Consider the following 20,554-nt stretch of genomic DNA (forward strand, 5'->3'; position numbering starts at 1 on the left):
GCAGGAAAGAATGATTTATGATAACAAGAGGAAACAGGAAGAATAATGCTCTCATTTTCAATCTGTTTTTTATTGTTTAAATGTAAAACATTGTTTCAATTAAATACTGACCTGTGTATTGGCAGGTACACACATGTGCTTTAATGAATTCAGGCTTTGTTTGGAGAGCTGTGACCTTTTTATCCCTGTTCTGGATCAGAGCTGCTGCATTGCACACACACTACTGATCACTGAAACGTCACTCTGATACAATTAACAGCTCGGGCAGAGCTTGACTTTACACTGGCAGTGGCTGTACAGAAGAATGGTGTCCCCTTTGGACATTTTTATGTTATGACTAAAAATCGAGTTATCCCTTTAAAAATGAAAAAGATAGCCATGATATAGTTACAAACTTCATCAAATGGGCTTTTGTGGTAAAATGTGTAGCTGATGGAAAGGATATTTATAAATGAAGAACAGAGATCTGGATCAATTATTTCCTTTCTCTTATGACATAACTTTCTCTCAAGCCGTGATTTATTCATTTATTTTAAATCACTGATACCTTGTGAAAGTCATCATAAATGCTTAGGATCAAATGCAAAACATAGGATTAAAAAACTAAAACAAAAACTTATCAATCGTATAACTGCAATAACATAGTGTGATTAACCTATTTGGTGGTGGTGGTTTTTTGCTTGCGCATGTGGCTGTGAAATTACAAATTTGTGTGATTGAAATGATGTCCTGTTATGTAATAGTTCTTTTTAAAAATAATAATAGAAGGAGAGAGAAAAAGGAAAAACAAACAAACAAACAAAAAACCCTTCTGAAATCCTTTTAGTGATGTTGAAGTGAGTCAGTAGCATTTTTCACTTCTCTTCTGGCAACTAGCTTTGCAATTTCCTATTTGACCTCATGGAATGTTTTTATTTATGTATCCTGTTAGTTCTAAATGTTCCACATTTGGGTAAAACCTGAACTACAAACATTTTTTATTGTATTAAAGAGCTTGTGTATTGAACGCAGGTGTTCATGCTCTGTAATAATTGGCAGTTTATGGAGATACACCAGCTGTACTGATCCACAGGGGAGATATTAGATCTATTCACACATTGCATATATTGTAGGAAATTTAGAATTCCTGTAATTGTCAGAAATCTTGTATGTCCAAGTTCATAAGTGCTCCCATAGAAAATATACAGTAATCCTCTGATAGTAAAGTCACTTTTATTTCAGAAACAGCTTATCCCTTATTATTGTGCTTTCTTGCAGCATTAATTGACGTTTTCTTCACTAAGCATAGAAAAAAAAACAATAAAATATTTGTCTCTGTTTGCATGGCTCATTTATGTCAAACTGGTACCACATATTTTTGTAAGCTACATCGGTTAAATTCTATTACATTCAAGATTTATTTTAATACAGTAAAACGTATAGTGTCAAAAGCAAGTTTGGAAATAGAGGCAGAAAGATCAAAATGGGAGTAAATCTTGAAAGAAACAAACTAAAGGGGAAGGAAAGCTAAGGTGCTTTTGGGCAGCAAAGTGTCAGGTATCACTTCACAGTAAAAGGAGTTGACAGTCCCTCTCCATATGGAATGGTGAGATCCCATATAGAATAGTGTTTAGTTCTGGGTACTACTACTTAGCGTATGCGCAGCGTGCCTCGGATAGCACATGACCAGGATTCATCACCGAATTCAGATCATTGGCTTCCTTGGTCTGGGCCAGGAACCGATGGGGAGTGGGACATGAAGGCTGATCCATGCCCCCCTGGGTGCTTCTGTACCCAGAAAGATATTGATAAATCAGAGAAGGGGGGGAAAACAGAGCTTCTGAGGGCCTGCGTTATAGGGAAAGACTGTAGGAATGTTGTATGAATGGTTTGGCTAAACAGAGGGGAAGCAGGGAAACCATAAGTGTTTGTTTGAAAGGTATGAACGCGGTGGAAGGAGAGGCATTATTCATGGTAGTTCAAGACAATATGAAGAATAATGTGGAAAATGGGTTGAACATGAAGAAAAACCTCCTTATGCTGAAGTTTTATTAGACAGTGAAAGCTCTCAGTGAAAGCAGCAAAAATCTCATCACTTTAAATCCTATTAAAGTAGATTAAGCAAAGAGAGCACTTGGGGCCCATTCCTGCATTGGCAGGAGAATGGACAAGACAGCCAATCTTACATGAATTGGTGGTTCCTATATAATACCTGTGCTAGATATTTGTATTTTTTTTTCCTCCTAAAAAGTGGCTATAAAAATGACCTAAACTAGTTTTTTCTTATCACCTCCCCATCCACCCTATAATGGTTTTCCTGGGAATTATGGCTATTTCATTCTCTGTCTTGAAGCTGATCTGTTCTACGTGTATATGTGGTCAAAGAATCCCCTTTCCCCTTCATCAGAAATATCTGTTGTGTTCTTTGAACTAGCCAGAGCCTGATGTTGGGACGTTCTGTTTAAAGATCATTTCCTTGCCAATGCTTCAATCTTTTGTGCATGTATGTGTTGTACGTTCTGTATTTGTGGGAAACAGGATGAAGTCAACATGTGTTTGGTTTTCTTTGTAGGTTTGTGTGCTTTGCGGAGAGCACTGGGAGAACAAGCTAACCTGTTAGACAGCGAGGTGGCTGGGTCAGTGATGATTACTCTCAATGACTTCCTGCAGGGGATGAATGATGTCAGGCCCAGTGCCATGAGGGAGGTGGCTATTGATGTGCCAAAAGTAAGTCATGTTCCCCAGAACACTAGAAACATTGTTAAAGCTAAATGCTGTAAAGTCATAGTGAGACTTCGAAGAGCCCTGTCTGCAAAGGTTCATTTTAGAAAATAGAGGTCTCCAATAAATGTTATGCATCATTCTTTTTTTTTTTTTTTTTTTGACGTCAGATTTTTTTTTTTTTTTTTTTTTTGTGTTGGCATTTGTTGTTCAGCATGAAAAGCAGGCACTGCAGGAAGACCTATGTCTCTTGTTGACTGTATACTCTGTTCTCAAGATCTGAACAGGTTAATTGATTAAAAGCCTAAAAATGTAAGCTTTAAAACAGGCACTGAATAGGTCTGTACGTCGGAGCCACTAGTGTTCCAGCAACCAGTTCAATTAGAAACAAAACATTGACATTTGCCACCAAAATATATTGAAACAAGGCTATGAAAAGGTTTGTGTGATTGTATGGAGCATAGCTGATAAATTGTCTAGGTCAACAAGATCTGAATCACTGAAAGCATAGGGACAAATTCTGCCGACAGTCATACTTCTACAATCTCATTGGCTTCAGTGAGATTGCAGAGGTTTAATTAAGAGCCGAATTTGACCTCCTGTGTGAATCATTACTGGTCAGCAGTGATCACTTCCGAAGTGATCACTTTGCCTGCACAATTGTGTGTGAATATGCTACTTGTTCATCTGAAAAATTAGTTACTTTTTGGAAATGATATACATTTACCACCTTCTGTCACAAATTTTTCAACTTACGTTGAAAAGAGAAGATCCTTGGCCTTGAAAGGCTTACAATCTGCTGAGATAACCAGATAAGTCTATTCTACAATGTTTTAATAAGCCCTGTGTTATTTGAGACAAACATGTGCCTAAAAAACCAAAACAAAAAACCCAAACCAAATTACTTAACTCTAATAATCAAAATATTTGTAGGCATTAACTTGTCCACTCGCTTCTAGGGGAAGGTGGTGTGTTAATGGACAGATAAACAGAATGGGTGTGTATCCTACATTTCTATCTTGTTAATATTGGCAAAATAAATATTTGTGTTTTATATTAAGAAAATTCTAGAAAATCAGAAAAGGGGGGCATATAAATCAACTCCAAGTCAAAAAATAATAAACTAGAAGAAAGTTATTAAGCATCATTTCACAAAGATGAATCAACAGGGAATTCAGTCACATAGTAGGTGGTTATTCCCAAACTATGGGAATAAGAAATCAGAAGAGTGAATGGTACACTTCATTTAGTAGCCTGTTCATGTATTTTGCACTATGGGCCAAACGTGGCTTTGTTATGCTATTGAAGTCGGTGGAATTACTCTGGATCTACACTAGAGATATTCAGGATTAATACGTCTGAAATCAAGAGTAGAATCTGGCCCTGTCTATTTCACTTACATATACCTAAATACACCTCTACCCCGATATAACGCGACCCGATATAACACGAATTTGGATATAACGTGGTAAAGCAGTGCTCCGGGGTGGGGCGGGGCTACGCGCTCTGGCGGATCAAAGCAAGTTCGATATAACACGGTTTCACTTATAATGCGGTAAGATTTTTTGGCTCCCGAGGACAGCATTATATCGGGGTAGAGGTGTAGCTCCCGTTACCATAATAATATCTGAATGCTTCAGAATGTATTTCTCTTCATAATACTGTGAGGTAAGGAAGTACTATTATCCCCATTTTACAGCTGGATAACTGAAGCACAGAGACAGAGTAAATGATATGCCCAAGGTCACACAGGAAGTCAGTGGCATATCAGGAAATTGAACTCAGGTTTCCTATGTCCCAAGCTAGTGGCCTAACCACTAGAGTCTAAATTGTTCTTCTCAGTGCCTTCCTCCTTATGTCTCAGTCCCTTTTCCCACAACCTTAGTCATCAGACTGCTATTTAAAAACATTTCTTTATTGAAGTGAGTACACAAAAAGTGTTGTACACTAGCAGGACTTGGGCTTTTACAGATATAGGCCTCGTTCTGTCCAGACTTAAGCACATGCTTAACTTCATTGATTTTATTGGGACGCCTTGTGCATGCAATATTTTATAATACTTTTGAAACTTAGGTTCTGATTTTTAGCTAGATCTCAAGCTAATATTGCAAGCACAGTCTTGCTCTTGCAATTAAAGAGGATGAAAAATTGCATGTCCAATTAACTGCACTTACACTTGCACCTGTTTGGATGCTTAAGTACTTGATTGTGAGTGCAAACCAGGTAGTTTGGCAGCTAAATGGGTGCAATCGCAGAGTCATTTGGGGCCCGTGATCTTATGCCAGCAATATAATAAACTATTTATGGCTTAGCATACTTCACTATTTGGGGTCATGATGTGTGATTGTCCAGTCTTGGAACGTCTGTTGGGAAACCTCTGGAATTATTTGCTCTTCACAAGAACTGGAACCAACATTAGTTATAAATACAATAATAAGTTCTTCTTTTTATTCCCCCTTCACCTCCTTTCAATACAATATTTACAGTTCATGGACTTGGGCCATTTTTCCATCCAGCACTTTATTAGCTGGCTCGAGTCCATGGTGCACTGTGATATGTTACTTATGCGCTCTGCAGTAATTTACACCAGTGGAAAGTGCTTTCTTGCACTAAGCTTATTATGTTCATATCATATTGTAAAAATTATGGTTTAAACAAAAAACCCCTAACGGAAACCAAATTGGCTTAATGAGAAGTAGTTGATTCCTGCAATTGGAGTCCTATAACTTCAGTTCTTTTTTTCTGGCTAGTGCATGTGCTAATGATGCAGCATGTTTAATTATCTGAGAGTGATTAATCTTCAGATACTTTCACCTGCATATTTCTGTGAGGATAGCTTTTTTAATTATTATTATTAATTAAGAAGAAGCCACCTATCTGAGTAGACAAGTCATTGTGTGTTACTTTTTTGGTAAATAAGGGATTAAATTCTTTTTTTTGAAAAGTGTTTCAAAGTTTGACATGAATTCTGTTTGTCATCTAAAAAACCCTGGCTAAAAATACATTAAAGCATGATATAAATGACCAACCACAGGAAACTTTCCAATAGGAGACAGTAGCTTGGGTATGAACTGTATTACTCTATTAACAGTTCATTTTTTTCTTTTTTGGGAAGATATATTATTACAAGGGTCAAACACGTGCATTGATGCACCTTTTGGGCTATACAGTGAGTTAGCAGTAAAATCAAATACAGCCTTAAGAAAACTGAGAGGCACCTTCATTATGTTAGGTTAATATTTTTCAGTTTAAAATTGGCTGTTTTTCATGTTAGGGCTGTTTAAAGTAGCCCTATGTAAAGCAAATGAGAAAAGACATAGCAAAGATGGGGTAACATACCATATTTTAAACCATGAATAAAGGCAATTTGATAAAAGGTTCATTCCTGCTTTGGTTATGTGCCGATACCATTCTCTCTTTGCTACCCCTGTATTTTCCTGAAAGTGTAACATCCTCTTTCCACCACTCAAGATAAATAATGCTCTGATTTATTATGAAGTCAGCAGAGAAGTTAGTCAAAATATGCAGAATTTTTCTCTGAAATCTGCACCACTTTGAGCAGCGCAGTGAATGGGAGGTTTTTATTGTCCTAATTAGCTCTAAATTTTTCAATCTTGAATTTCAGAGAGAATTGTAGGAGGGTCATTATATGTAGTATTTTATTAAACTGAGTTGCTCTGGTTGTGCTAATTTTTAATAGAAAACCAGCAAAAGCCACACTGCTGTGCCTGTACCATTTTACTTGTTGCACAGTATACAACACATTTACCTTAACTTGTAAGAGCAGTATCGATCAGCTGCATTATTTGAATGATGAAGGCTATCGGATGCAATACTTAGTTTTTCTATTCAAAACATACCCAATTTATTGATGGGGAAAGCAGTCAGATTAAGTGAGTTTGGAGAGGGACTTAATGGATAGTGAGCTTATTTGGAGGACAGAAGAAGAAAGGCTTGTCCAGGTGTAGAGGTGGCACATTACAGTCCACTTCCTGGTGTACTATATATTTGCATTCTCTTGGCACTCCGTGTATGCAGAGAGAGCTACGCAGTGTGTTTGTGAGTGGGGAGAATGCAAAATGTTTGTATGATGACTGCAAGAATCTGTTGAGTGTCCTGTACTCCTTCATTTTAATGGAACTTCTCTTGAACTTCATTACATATAACCTCTTTGGAAGACTGCTCTTGTGTGTCAGGGACTTTGGAGACGGGGGGTTCATGTTCTACATCAGGAAGTTAGTTCTGTGCTTCAGTGGTTTGGGGAGTTCAGCTATAGTAGCCATTCCTCCCTCTTCTATGGGTTTTTTTTTTTTTAGAATTCTCTGAGGGTTTTCCCTGCCTGTTTTTTGTCCTACTGTAATTCAGCACACTGAGACTTACACCTTTCTAGCCAAAAAGTTCTGGATGAGATGTCCTTTGGTGCATGTCTGCTTTGTTTCTTTATTACTTACTGCTTCATAACTGTCTAGGGAGTTACTGTTCTGCATCACGTTCTCAGCCCTGCTGACTTGAAGAATTAAATATGTAGTGCCAGGAATGAAACCTAGGTGTCCTACATTGCACAGCAGCGCACTATCACTATCCCTCTGAGCTTACTCCTGAGGGAATTCTGTGCCAAAAAATTAAATGAGTTAGGCTGAGGCCCAATCAGATTAAGAAAATAAAAAATAGCAAATGGAGCAGTCTCAATGTCATAGACTCTGGTTGATCACAGCCTGCATTATAGAAATCCTAGATAAACAAGTTAGCTAAACATTTAACCCTGCATGTTGTGTTAGTATGAAAACTCATTATACTCCTCTTTCTTCCTACCTACGTACCTTACAGTGCAGTTTCGAGGAATCAAACAGTAGCTTTCCTTCCTAGCACCAGGTTCCAAAAGGGAACTTTTCTAGAGTGAGTCTTCAGGTTTTTCCACACCTGTGTTTCTCAAAAGCTGCCCTTTACCTCTCTAGTTTCTCCTTTTTCATGTGCACCTTGTCTTGATGGTAAATGGCATACTGCTGTGGAACAGACTGAGCATGTTTGAAGAGTTATTTGAACAGTGGGTCAGGGTACTTTTGTCATAAGTGTCCTTTCTCTGAATTTTTGTAGCTGTGCAAGGTACCACAAAACTCATTTTGCTTGTTGCTTCTAAAAATTTTAGTAAATGCCTGATAACGTATTCCACTGTAAAAATTTTTTTCCTCTGCGTGACACGTATGGTTTCTGTTACAATCTCCTGTATCCAGCTCTCTCCATTAGAAAGAGAACATTACTGCTGGAACAACCAGTCTATCTTTTACATACGTGAATTAATATAATAATATGTTTTTGAAAATTAAGGCAGTCTATTTGTCTTTTCTCCTTCCCTGGGAAAAGTATGCTGCTGTTACTATCCCGTTATCAAGTTAATTTGGAAATTTATAAATTTTGTTTCATGTAATGTATATGGCTTTTAAGAAAAGTATTTTCCAGCAGTGTTAAGAAACTACAGAAAACGTCTTTCCTGACTCTTTACTAAAACATATTGTACTGTAGATTATTTTTTCTTTTTTATTTATATCTGTTAAAGTTAAGGAGACATACTAAGACCTGGTCTTAAGAATTTGTATCTTTGCTTCATGCTAACTAAGACTCTGTAAATGTCAGACTCTTATTTTGAGGAATTAATTGTCATGCAATTTCTGAAGTTACTATTTTCTGCTTCATTCACTATCTTCAGTAACAGATATTCCCCCCCCCCCCAAAAATAAGAAGCAACAACACGCACAACTATGTGTAGCTGTGCGAGCCCATTTACTACTATTTAGCTAATGTTTGTCCATTCAGGCCTGTTTGTATGATGGAAAAAAATCAAAAATGCTCTTTCACAGTACTTCTCTGAAATAGCACATTAGAAATAAGTTTTAGCACTGGCAGGTAGCAAAATTTGGGGTATGGCAAGTTAGCAAAATTGGCAGGCTGCTTTGGCAGTTCATAAGCCCTAACCACTCATTCCTCAAATACTAGATTCCTTAGAATCAGAAACAGCAATCCTCTCTCTTTTTCTCTGAATTGATATTTCTCTTAACTTTTTTTTCCCACAGCAAAATTCTGCCATTAGCTAGTTCATCTGTACTCTTCTGAGGCAATTGCTGTCAGTTGTGTGTATTTTTATGCTTCCTTAATCAGCCACAGTACTTATTGATTCAAAAAGTAGAAGCAGTTGATGATTAAAAATAAAACATTAAAAACAGAACTTTTTTCAGGGCTCCTGTAACGTTTTCCCCTGGACGTTCTTAGCATGATGGTCTACATGCTCTGGTGGCAGCAGATCCTCAGCTTCTTACTTTTCCAATTAGCATTTTCAGCTCAGCTCACTCTTTAGTGGATGCCCCGTGTGTGGATCTTCTTTGTTTTTTCAGACCTATATTATTTTGTCCTATATTAAAATAAGACAGCCAAATAGACATTTTTATTTGATTTGGAATTTGCTCATTTGTTCTAGGTTTGCTTATTCCTCTTAAGCACCCTGCTGATGCTTGTTCTCAGGCTACATTGCTTTACCCAGAAGTAACATTACATTTTTAGTTTCCAGTGTTGAGATATCAGACAAATAGCACTAGGAAGGTGATGTAATTGAGTGAGATCACCTGATTACGGTAGCCTGGGAGGGGGACAGTTTTCTAGGTCAGGAATAACGATGATATATGCTAGGTTCCCTCCCCCAAATGAATTAATCTCTTCCCCCAGCACCCCCAGTCAGGCACCTCTTTCTCCACAGTCCTTGTTCTTTCTGCTTCCCCATCCTTGTGTCTACCTCCGTCAAGCACAGATGAATCTTAAGAGGGGAGTCCTGATTTTATAGCCAGTAAATCTGTTGCCTGTGTTTGAAGACTACCTATTTTAGGAGAACGTCATCTCAAAACATAAGGTCATCTGAGTCAATTGCCTCTTATTGTGGAGACTTGATATCTTTAATATCTAAAGCAGAGTAGAATGGATGCTGACAAAAAAGAGGCGGGGGGGGGGCATAATGGCAGACCACTTATTGCAAACATAGAAAATACAAGGAATTATCTGGAGTGGGGAAAATTATCAGTCTTCTTCACAACTCTGGGTATGTCTACACTACAGGATTAATTCGAATTTATATAATTCGAATTTAGGAAACCGATTTTATAAATTCGAATGTATTCGGCCACACTAGGCACCATTAATTCGGTGGTGTGCGTCCAAGCTACCATAGTAGCATCGATTTCCAGAGCGTTGCATTGTGGGTAGCTTTTACATAGCTATCCCATAGTTCCCGCAGTCTCCACCCCCCTTGGAATTCTGGGTTGAGACCCCAGTGCATGATGGGGCAAAAAACATTGTCGCAGGTAGTTCTGGGTACAGCCTCCCCCTCCCTCCCTGAAAGCAACGGCAGACAACCATTTCGCGCCTTTTTTCCTGAGTGAACTCTGCAGACTCCATTCTGCATCAAGCATGGATCCCGTTGTGCTCCAGAACGCAGTCTTGAACATTATAAACACCTCGCGCTTTCTCGTGGAGTTTATGCTTACACAGGACCAGAAAAAAGAGGCGAGGAGGAGGAGGAGGCGGCGATTGCAGCGCAGCGACCAGCGTGATGAGGACATGGACACGGACACAGAATTCTCTGAGACCGCGGGCCCCGGTGCTTTGGAGATTATGATGTTAATGGGCCAGGTTATAGGCTTTGAACGCCGATTCTGGGCCCGGGAAACAAGCACAGACTGGTGGGACCGCATAGTGTTGCAGGTGTGGGACGATTCCCAGTGGCTGAGAAACTTTCGCATGCGTAAGGGCACTTTCATGGAACTTTGTGACTTGCTTTCCCCTGCCCTGAAGCGCCAGAATACCAAGATGAGAGCAGCCCTCACAGTTGAGAAGCGAGTGGCGATAGCCCTGTGGAAGCTTGCAACGCCAGACAGCTACCGGTCAGTCGGGAATCAATTTGGAGTGGGCAAATCTACTGTGGGGGCTGCTGTGATGCAAGTAGCCAAAGCAATCACGGAGGTGCTGCTACGAAAGGTAGTGACTCTGGGAAATGTGCAGGTCATAGTGGATGGCTTTGCTGCAATGGGATTCCCTAACTGTGGTGGGGCAATAGATGGAACCCATATTCCTATCTTGGCACCGGAGCACCAGGGTACCCAGTACATAAACCGCAAGGGGTACTTCTCAATGGTGCTGCAAGCACTTGTGGATCACAAGGGACGTTTCACCAACATCCATGTGGGCTGGCCGGGAAGGGTTCATGACGCTCGCGTCTTCAGGAACACCAATCTGTTTAAACGGCTGCAGCAAGGGACTTACTTTCCGGACCAGAAAATAACCGTGGGGGATGTTGAAATGCCAATTGTTATTCTTGGGGACCCAGCCTACCCCTTAATGCCATGGCTCATGAAGCCATACACAGGCAGCCTGGACAGGAGTCAGGAGTTGTTCAACTACAGGCTGAGCAAGTGCAGAATGGTGGTAGAATGTGCATTTGGCCGTTTAAAAGGTCGCTGGCGATCCTTATTGACTCGCTCAGACCTCAGCCAAACCAATATCCCCATTGTTATTACTGCTTGCTGTGTGCTTCACAATCTCTGTGAGAGCAAGGGGGAGACCTTTATGGCAGGGTGGGAGGCTGAGGCAAATCGCCTGGCTGCTGATTACTCGCAGCCAGACACCAGGGCGATTAGAAGAGCACACGATGAAGCGCTGCGCATTAGGGAAGCTTTGAAAACCAGTTTCATGACTGGCCAGGCTACAGTGTGAAATTTATGTTTGTTTATCCTTCCTGAAAACCCGCCCCCTTTATTGACTCATTCTCTGTAAGGAACCCACCCTCCCCCTTCCCCCAGCTTGCTTTCAAAGGAAATAAAGTCACCATTGTTTAAAAATCATTTATTCTTTATGAATTGATTATAAAAAGAGGGAGAGAACCTGAGTGGGGTTTGGGAGGAGGATCAGCGGGAAGGAAAAGCCCAGTAAAAAAAGGTTAAGAAAATGGCAGCCTTTTGCTTGGGCTGTCCACTGGGGTGGAATGGGAGGGTGTACGGAGCCTCCCCCCCCGTGTTCTTACACATCTGGGTGGGGAGGCTATGGAAAATGGTGAGGAGGTAGGGGGGTTATACAGGGGCTGTAGCGGCACAGAACCTGAGTGGGGTTTGGGAGGAGGATCAGCGGGAAGGAAAAGCCCAGTAAAAAAAGGTTAAAAAAATGGCAGCCTTTTGCTTGGGCTGTCCACTGGGGTGGAATGGGAGGGTGTATGGAGCCTCCCCCCCCGTGTTCTTACACGTCTGGGTGTGGAGGCTATGGAACATGGTGAGGAGGTAGGGGGGTTATACAGGGGCTGTAGCGGCACTCGGTTCTCCAGCAGCCGTTCCTGAAGCTCCACCAGACGCCGGAGCATGTCTGTTTGCTCACGCAGCAGCCCCAGCGTTGCTTCCCGACTCCTCTGATCTTCCTGCCGCCACCTCTCATCTCGAGCGTCTCTCCTCTCCTCACGTTGGTCCCTCATGTCCTCACGTTGGTCCCTCATGTCCTCACGTTGGTCCCTCATGTCCTCACGTTGGTCCCTCCTGTCCTCACGGTCACTGGCTTCTTTCCTATACTTGCAAACCGTCTCCTTCCACTCATTCAGATGAGCTCTTTCATTCCTGGTGGATTGCATGATTTCGGAAAACATCTCTTCTCTCGTTTTTTTTTTACGACGCCTTATCTGGGATAGCCTTCGGGAAGGAGGAGGGAGGCTTGAAACATTTGCACCTGCTGGAGGGAGTGAAAAAAGGAGAGAATTTTTTTAAAAGATACATTTTTCAGAACAATGCTTATACTCTTTCACGGTGTATACTATTCACATTACATAGCACATGTGATTTCTGTGCAAGGTCGCATTTTGCCTCTTAATATTGAGTGCCTGTGGCTTTGCTGCTAGAGATCACAGACGCAGGTCGGGGCAACAGAATTCACCTTGCATGCTGCCATGGTAAGCCACTGTCTTTAGGCTTCTGCGCCCTGCTTTCCCACATACCAAGCAAAGCCCGTTGTGCTGCAGTTTTCCTGTTAGCTTGTTTTCTGCTGCTGAAGGTTAACACCCCCCCCCCCCCCCATCCAATTCTCTGGGATGAGTGCTTTATCCCTCCCCCCACCGCCTGGCTGGTATCAGGGAAGATCCCAGCAGGAACCAAACTAACACCCCCCCCCCACCCGCCATGAATTCTCTGGGATGAGTGCTTTATCCCTCCCCCCACCGCGTGGCTGGTATCAGGGAACATCCCTGCAGGAACCAAACTAACACCCCCCCCCCCACCCGCCATGAATTCTCTGGGATGAGTGCTTTCTCCCTCCCCCCACCGCGTGGCTGGTATCAGGGAAGATCCCTGCAGGAACCAAACTAACACCCCCCCCCCCACCCGCCATGAATTCTCTGGGATGAGTGCTTTATCCCTCCCCCCACCGCCTGGCTGGTATCAGGGAAGATCCCTGCTAGCAAAACGCGAAAAGCTCTGGGCCAATCCTCCCCCCCCCCCCTTGCACTTGGCTAAATGCAGGGAAGGATTTCTTTTCAGCCACAGGCAAACAGCCCAGTAGGAACGGCCACCTCAGTCCCCTTAATTAAATTCCCTTATTTCAACCAGGTTACCCTAAGCGATATCACTCTCCTGAGGATTACACAGCAAGATAAAGAACGGATGTTGCTTGAATGCCAGCAAACACCGGGACCATACGCTGCCAGGCTCTGTCAGGCAATGATACCAGATTACTTGCTACTAGCATGGCGTGGTCAAGTGTCCTACCATGGAGGACGGAATAAGGCTGCACTGCCCAGAAACCTTGTGGCAAGGCTTTTGGAGTACCTCCAGGAGAGCTTCATGGAGATGTCCCTGGAGGATTTCCGCTCCATCCCCAGACATGTTAACAGACTTTTCCAGTAGCTGTACTGGCTGCGAATGCATCCCAAGTGCTCAGGGCAAATTAATCATTAAAAATGCTTGCTTTTAAACCATGTTTTATATTTTAAAAGGTAAACTCACCTGAGGTCCCTTCCATGGGGTCATGGTCTTGGGTGCTGGCTTGGGAGGCTTGGGAGGGTACTTCAGTCAGGGTGAGAAACAGTTCCTGGCTGTTGGGGAGAACGGAGAGCTGGGTGCTCTCTGCCAGCTCGTCCTCCTCCTCCTCCTCTTCCCCTTCCGCGGAATCATCAGGTGTCCCTGATGAGATTATCCCCAGCTCGGAATCCACAGTCAGAGGTGGGGTAGTGGTGGCGGCCCCCCCTAGAAATGCATTTAGCTCAGCGTAGAAGCGGCATGTCCGCGGCTCTGACCCGGAGCGACCGTTTGCCTCCTTTGCTTTTTGATAGGCTTGTCTGAGCTCCTTGACTTTCACGCGGCACTGATCTGTGTCCCTATTGTGGCCTCTCTCCATCATGCCCTTGGAAATTTTTTCATAAGTTTTGGCATTTCGTCTTTTCGAACGCAGTTCAGCTAGCACTGAATCCTCTCCCCATATAGAGATCAAATCCAGTACCTCCTGTACGGTCCATGCTGGTGCTCTTTTTCGATTATCAGCCTGCATGGTTACCTGTGCTGATGAGCTCTCTGTGGTCACCTGTGCTCTCCACGCTGTGCAAACAGGAAATGAAATTCAAATGTTCCCGGGGCTTTTCCTGTCCACCTGGCCAGTGCATGCGAGTTCAGATTGCTGGCCAGAGCGGTCACAATGGTGCACTGTGGGATAGCTCCTGGAGGCCAATAACATCGAATTGCGGCCACACTAACGCTAATTCGAATTGACAAATTCGATTTTGGCGCTACTCCGCTCGTCGGGGTGGAGTACAGAAATCGAATTAAAGGGCCCTTTAATTCGAATTAAATGGCTTCGTTGTGTGGACGGTTCCAGAGTTAATTCGAATTAAAGCCACTAAATCCGAATTAAAGGTGTAGTGTAGACCAGGCCTTAGTAAGAAAAGGTACGGCTCATTTTACCCACCATTTTGAATAGCCTCTATTTAGTGGTATACATTTGTTGGTGTCTGTGCTTTTACTCATGATGCACCTGCCTCACATCTTTAGCACAGCAACTCCAACTGCAGTTACTCCTTACATTTTAATCTTTAATATGTAAATACTCATCCAGTATTTTTTTAACATACTAGTTAAATCTCCAGTGCACAAGTCCAGGGTGGAATAAATATCGTTGCAAAGTGATTTAAACCATTTCAATCCTTCAAACACATATGCATGCTAGTAGTCCCTACTACGTGACAACTTGCACCTAGTATAAATTTCTTTAGTGTACTAGATGGAAATAATAACCTCTTAAATTTATATAGAATTTTCCCCTAGAAGGATACCAAAGTACTTTACAAATTATATATAAATGCCACACACATAGGAATTGAAATGATGGGAATTATCTAATGATCCTGCAGAGTTTATAGATTATGTGGATGGTAGTATTGATACTGCGTTGTATTTTTGGATAACAGCAGTTATTCATTTTTGAAATAGATGCTCAATATATAAAACATTTTCCTCCTTTTCATTATGTAAATCACCATTTTCCCTTTTTTCTTTACTGATAATTTATCAGATGCTGCCTGTTTTAATTTAAAAGGCTTTAAAACTTAAAGCACTTTTTTTTTTTTTAAACTTCATGAAATAAACCTATTGAAAAGGAGATAGATGCCATGGTTCTATACAACCCTCCATTCTGTGCTAATGTGTGAATTCAGCAAAATGGTCTGCTTTGTAGGTACTCTGGTCAGACATAGGAGGACTGGAAACTGTCAAATTGAAATTGAAGCAGGCGGTGGAATGGCCCCTCAAGCATCCTGAATCCTTCATCCGAATGGGGATTCAGCCACCCAAAGGAGTACTACTTTATGGACCTCCTGGATGCTCAAAAACAATGATAGCGAAAGCTTTGGCCAGTGAAAGTGGCCTCAACTTCTTGGCGGTGAAGGTAGGTCATTTATTTTTATTTTTTCTTAATCTCAGGAAAGTAAATGGCTTCAGACAATACAAATGTTTTGTGTTTTGGACCAACTTTCTGCTGCACAGCTTCTCTCCACATTCATTACTCATGGGCTAGTGCCCCCCAGCTGTGGAATTCGGAGGCAGTCCAATGTTGTTGCTGGAGGAGGCTCCAGGACTGGGCTCCACTGTTGGCTTCAGCTCAGACAGACACCAGATTTTCTGCTTCCAGTGGTGGAACAAGTTGGCAGTTCGGTTTCTCCCGGCCATTTAGTTTTTGTGTTTTATTCATTTTTGTGCAGTTGTGATTTATAATCTTCCCGGCATTGGGTAAATAGCAGCAAGATAGTTTCAGCCATCTGGATCTGCTGCTGTAGTGCCCTCTGCCAGGCCCCTCTGCTCCCACTCAGGCGTGGCAGAGCTGTCCTGCAAACACCTGGCTAAATGTAAGCAGAGCGCCTTACATGAGGATGTATGATGCCCTCCTGTTGCCTGCCAGCCAGCCAAACTTTGCGCTGCTAGGGCATGAGGCTCAGAGTCAGACTGGCATGTGGGCAGACCTATCCTGCCCCAAGAAGCTGTGACTCCAGTGCAGAAAAGCCTGATCAGGAGCTTCTGAGCTTTTGGGGAGAGGGTCTAAGGAGGAGGAGGAAACTATCTGGCCGGTACAGGGCCCTCAATAGACCTAGGCTGGGGAGGAGGAGGAGCCTTGACGGATCCAGTGTCATCCGCCGCCTGCCCTCAAGATACTGAAGTGGGTCCTCTGCTCCACTGGGGAAGAAACAGGGCTCCTGCACAGCTCCCCATCCTCCCTTTATGAATTGGGGGGATTCTCATTATACTCTGGGATAAGTCCTGTAAAACCCAGAGACTCTCAAAAAGGCAAAAGCAAGTGTTGCCTTCACAAGGCAGTAATTTAATATTGTTAATAAATGACTGAGGTGAAAATCAGAGGTGAAACCCCTTCTCCCCTAAGGGAGGGTTTGCTGGGGATTTCTCCTATCAAGTCTCTTGCTCAGTGCTCTGGACCATGCTCACTGCCCCTTCCACACCCTGCAGCATCTGTGGGCATGCGAAGAAGCCTGTGCAGCCCTGCCTCAGGTTTCACCCTAATGGAAATTGTGCCTGTCTGGCTTTCAGCCCAAGGACCCTCGCTGTGCCAGGGAAAGGGGCTCAGATTTGAGGCAGCAGTGGAAAGGAAATTGTCTTCTGATCATCCGCCATAAACCCTGCTCAGCCAGAGAAAGGGGCTCAGACTCTGAAAGGTGGGAAAGGGTCTTTCTCTCCACTGCTCCGAAGGCTGTCTTCACAAGGCTTAAAGCCTTGAGCACTTCAGGGAGCCTATGACCCTGAGGTTTCCATTGCTCACAAAGTTGCAGTTCTGTGGAATTACAGCAGGGTAACATCCCTGCCCTTGTTCAAAATTATCCTGATTTATGGGCTGTGCTGCTGAGATGGCACAGAGGTGTCAGCCATCACTGTCCAAGCCAGCATAGCAACCATTGGTTACTACCAATATCAAGGGTATCCAGGAAGGGACTATTACTCTGACACGGGGAAAAAATCTAGAGCAGACGCTTCAAAGGAAATCTCGATACATTTTCTTCCAGACCAACAAAATCCTCCGTGTGACAAAGGCAAAGAGTGTTTGCATATACGAGCTCACAATTCCTGTACAAGACTTTCTTCTGATCTGCCCTCTGCACCCTCTTAAGTGGCTGGTGGCAGTCACAGCAAGGCACAGATTGCACGTTGTGCACCTTTACCCATGAATAGGCAACATGCCAATCAGTACCCTGTCCAGAGAAACAGACCCATTCAGAAATGAACAGTTGCCGGAAAGGATTCATAGCCACCAGTTCTTGGAAATCAAGAGGAGCCTTTGATCCCAATGCAGAGTATATCTCAACCAAAGGTCAAAACAGACACGTATCTGGCTGTAATTGTACCAAAATAGTAAACATTTGCAAAGATTCAAAACTTCATTCTATCAGTCATTTCCTGAGGGGTCATGAGTAGCCAATTTATTTCAAATGGGTAGGATTGCTGGTGCTGCGCATTGACTTCCTCCACTGAGTGTGTTTCTCAAAATGTACCTGCCGAAGTTCCTTCTGAGGACATAGAATCATGTACTTGATGCGATGCTAAATTAGGTGTTCTTCTCGGATAACATCCAGTACCCCTTTGTGGGCAGGTAAGTTCAAACAATATCCTGAAAGCCAACCTAACTTTCACTGTAGACCCTTGTGTACTCACTATAGAAGCAAGCATGCTTGGGAGACAAATTTCCAAAATCTCATAGTACACCTCCTGTTAGTTCATTTCAACTTCTCTATCAGGGTGTGGCTGAAAGAAAGAAAAACAAAAAAAGGGGAGGGGGGGACATGCAAACATGGACACAGGGGATCATCATCTACTCCAGTATCTTGTTTCTGACAGTGACCAGTACCAGCTGCACCAGTAGAAGGTGCAAGAAACCATGGTAGTGGGCAATTATGATACTCGCAGAAGTCGCCTCTTCCTAAGGTTGGCTTATGATTGAGGCCGTAAGTGTTATATCCCTTCCAAAACCAGGGAATAACCAGAGGACAAAGCTTCTCCTTGGCAGTGGAAATAATGTTCTTGGTAGAGAAGAGTCTGCTACCTTTCAAGACAGTTTACACAAAGAATACAGGAAAGCGGGAGAAGGAGAGTTGGGGTCTTCCTCCTAGTCCTGCACTAACCCAGAAGACGGCAATTTGGACATGCTAGATAGCCAGGGATCCCACATTGTGCCTGCAGAAAACCCCAGAGCTCTTGAAGCCAAAAACTCCTTCATTCAGACTGGGTTGTATCCTGTTCATTTCATTCTATCCAAAATTCCAAGGCTTTAGGGCCTCAAGCTTGTTGTGGGCAAGCACGGTAGGCTTCTGGGAAACTATTCACAGAAGTCCCTAGAGGCATTGGGGGAAAGTGTATGAGCCTCAACTGACAAAGATTAGCTAAGTTAGTTTCTATTCCTCTGCAAAGGCATCCTTTGGTATGAAGATGCTCCTAGGTTGGTTCCCACATTACTCCTTAGTTTTTAAAGCTCTTGCTTTATATGGGGGCAGCTTCCATTCCTGCCTGTTGTTCTACTATAATTATTAAACTCTGCTTATCCTTTCCCTCCCTATTTCTGGGATTCACTGCTCGCTACTTCCTGTGAGTAATGAATAAGAGAGAAGCTGTGCAATAGAAGGAGAAATTTCTTACCTGAATGTTTTTTTTCCTGTTAGCAACTTCTCTCTGATTTCAACCCACCATGGTAGTCCGGTGAGATACCAGAATATTAAATTTTAAAATTTTCTCTAAAGGGAGACTTAAACATATATTGTCTTAAGGTTAATTTAATACATTATATCAAGGTGTTTTAATGCTAATAAAGTTCTACACCTGTGGTCTGAGCTGAAGGGTGGAGCTTAGTCTTGGAGCCTCTAGCAACAACGTTGGACCACCTCTGAATTCCACAGGTGGGGGGCACTGGCCCAGGAGTAATGAATTCAGAGAGAAGCTGCTAACAGAAATAATCAGGTAAGAAATTTCTCATTCCTTTATTACAGTCTGCTGTCCCTCATTGTTCCTGATCATCTTTTGTGTATATAAATCTCAAGTAAGCTTTTTTCCTTTTATTGCTTGAAGAGTCAGAGTTGTATTTCGTCTGAGCCTCAATAGTCCGCAACACCTCACTTTAAAAAGACTGAGTTTTGAATCAGGTGGAAAAAAATAAAAGTAAAAAATTGAAATGTTTAATGGACAGTTCGATATATTATAGTAGAGATCAAATGCAGTTTCTTATTTAATGAAATCCTAATCTTTTTTTAAGTTTTAAAATTCATACACAGTTAGCATTTCATTTGCAATGTTCTGAGAAGAGACTAAGCTTATGGGATAAAGTGTACCTATTTTTACAGTAACGGTACCCCGTTTAAATGGACATACTGCTACACCGCTACCTCGATATACCGCGACCCGATATAACATGAATTCAGATATAACGTGGTAAAGCAGTGCTCCAGGGGGGCGGGGCCGCGCACTCGGGTGGATCAAAGCAAGTTCAATATAACGCGGTTTCACCTATAACGCGGTAAGATTTTTTTGGCTCCCGAGGACAGCGTTATATTGAGGTAGAGGTGTACCTACTCTCTTACTATCTCTTCCCATCCCCCTCAGAAGTTCTTGAATGGTATTGTGGAAGCAAAAAAAAACTAACAAAAAGGGAATTGCAATGTATAACAGTTTGCTAGCAAAAGTTAGGCTAATTGTAATTTTAATAATGCAAAATTTGTAAAAGCAAAAATTGTGCAAGGCAAGTAAAAAAACGGTGTAAAAAGTTGTTGCAACTTTGTGTAAATAATTGTAAATAATGTGCAAACAATATGAAATGTAGACTAAAAGTCTACATAAGTAAAAAAAACAAAATATCAAAGTGACCAATGTATAAACAAAATGCAGCTGTTGCTTATTATTGTCTGTAACAAAAGGTATAAAGGCTTGCTGTAATTGTTTACCTGTGAAGAGACCTGCCTGGGAGGGGGGAGACCCTGTGTCCTAGTGCACTCTCTTCCTTTACACAGCTGTTTAAAAATAAATAAAGTATCTAACTTTGCTGTACCCAACCAAAAGAGTAAGAACGCTGTTATTCTCCGACAATTTGGGGGCTCGTCCGGGATGGCAACGCCTACTAAGACAGTGGCAGCTGCTACGGATCGTTCCCCTTTGATCCCCATGGCGCCACAAAAAAGGTATAAGACCTTTTAAAATCTCTATTGGGCTATCGGGGAAAAAAACTGCCCGTAAAGACCGTCTGTCCCTGTTGGGCTTACGCCATCTGAACTTACTGACTGTGCAGCAAGATCAGATGCAGAGCGGTGCTGGAAAAC

At 42.4% G+C, this 20,554-nt stretch overlaps 1 protein-coding gene across 1 annotated transcript in view; it reads left to right on the plus strand.

Annotated features, from left to right (window-relative positions):
* The window catches only part of AFG2A (AFG2 AAA ATPase homolog A), a 303,993-nt gene that overhangs the window by 46,052 nt on the left and 237,387 nt on the right, over nt 1–20,554 (plus strand). The window contains exons 10-11 of the mRNA XM_065405034.1: nt 2,552–2,706; nt 15,433–15,642. Coding sequence (XP_065261106.1) covers nt 2,552–2,706; nt 15,433–15,642 — 365 coding nt within the window. The remainder of the gene's footprint in view (nt 1–2,551; nt 2,707–15,432; nt 15,643–20,554) is intronic.

Source organism: Emys orbicularis, chromosome 5 (assembly GCF_028017835.1).
Source record: "Emys orbicularis isolate rEmyOrb1 chromosome 5, rEmyOrb1.hap1, whole genome shotgun sequence".
NCBI lineage: Eukaryota > Metazoa > Chordata > Testudines > Emydidae > Emys > Emys orbicularis.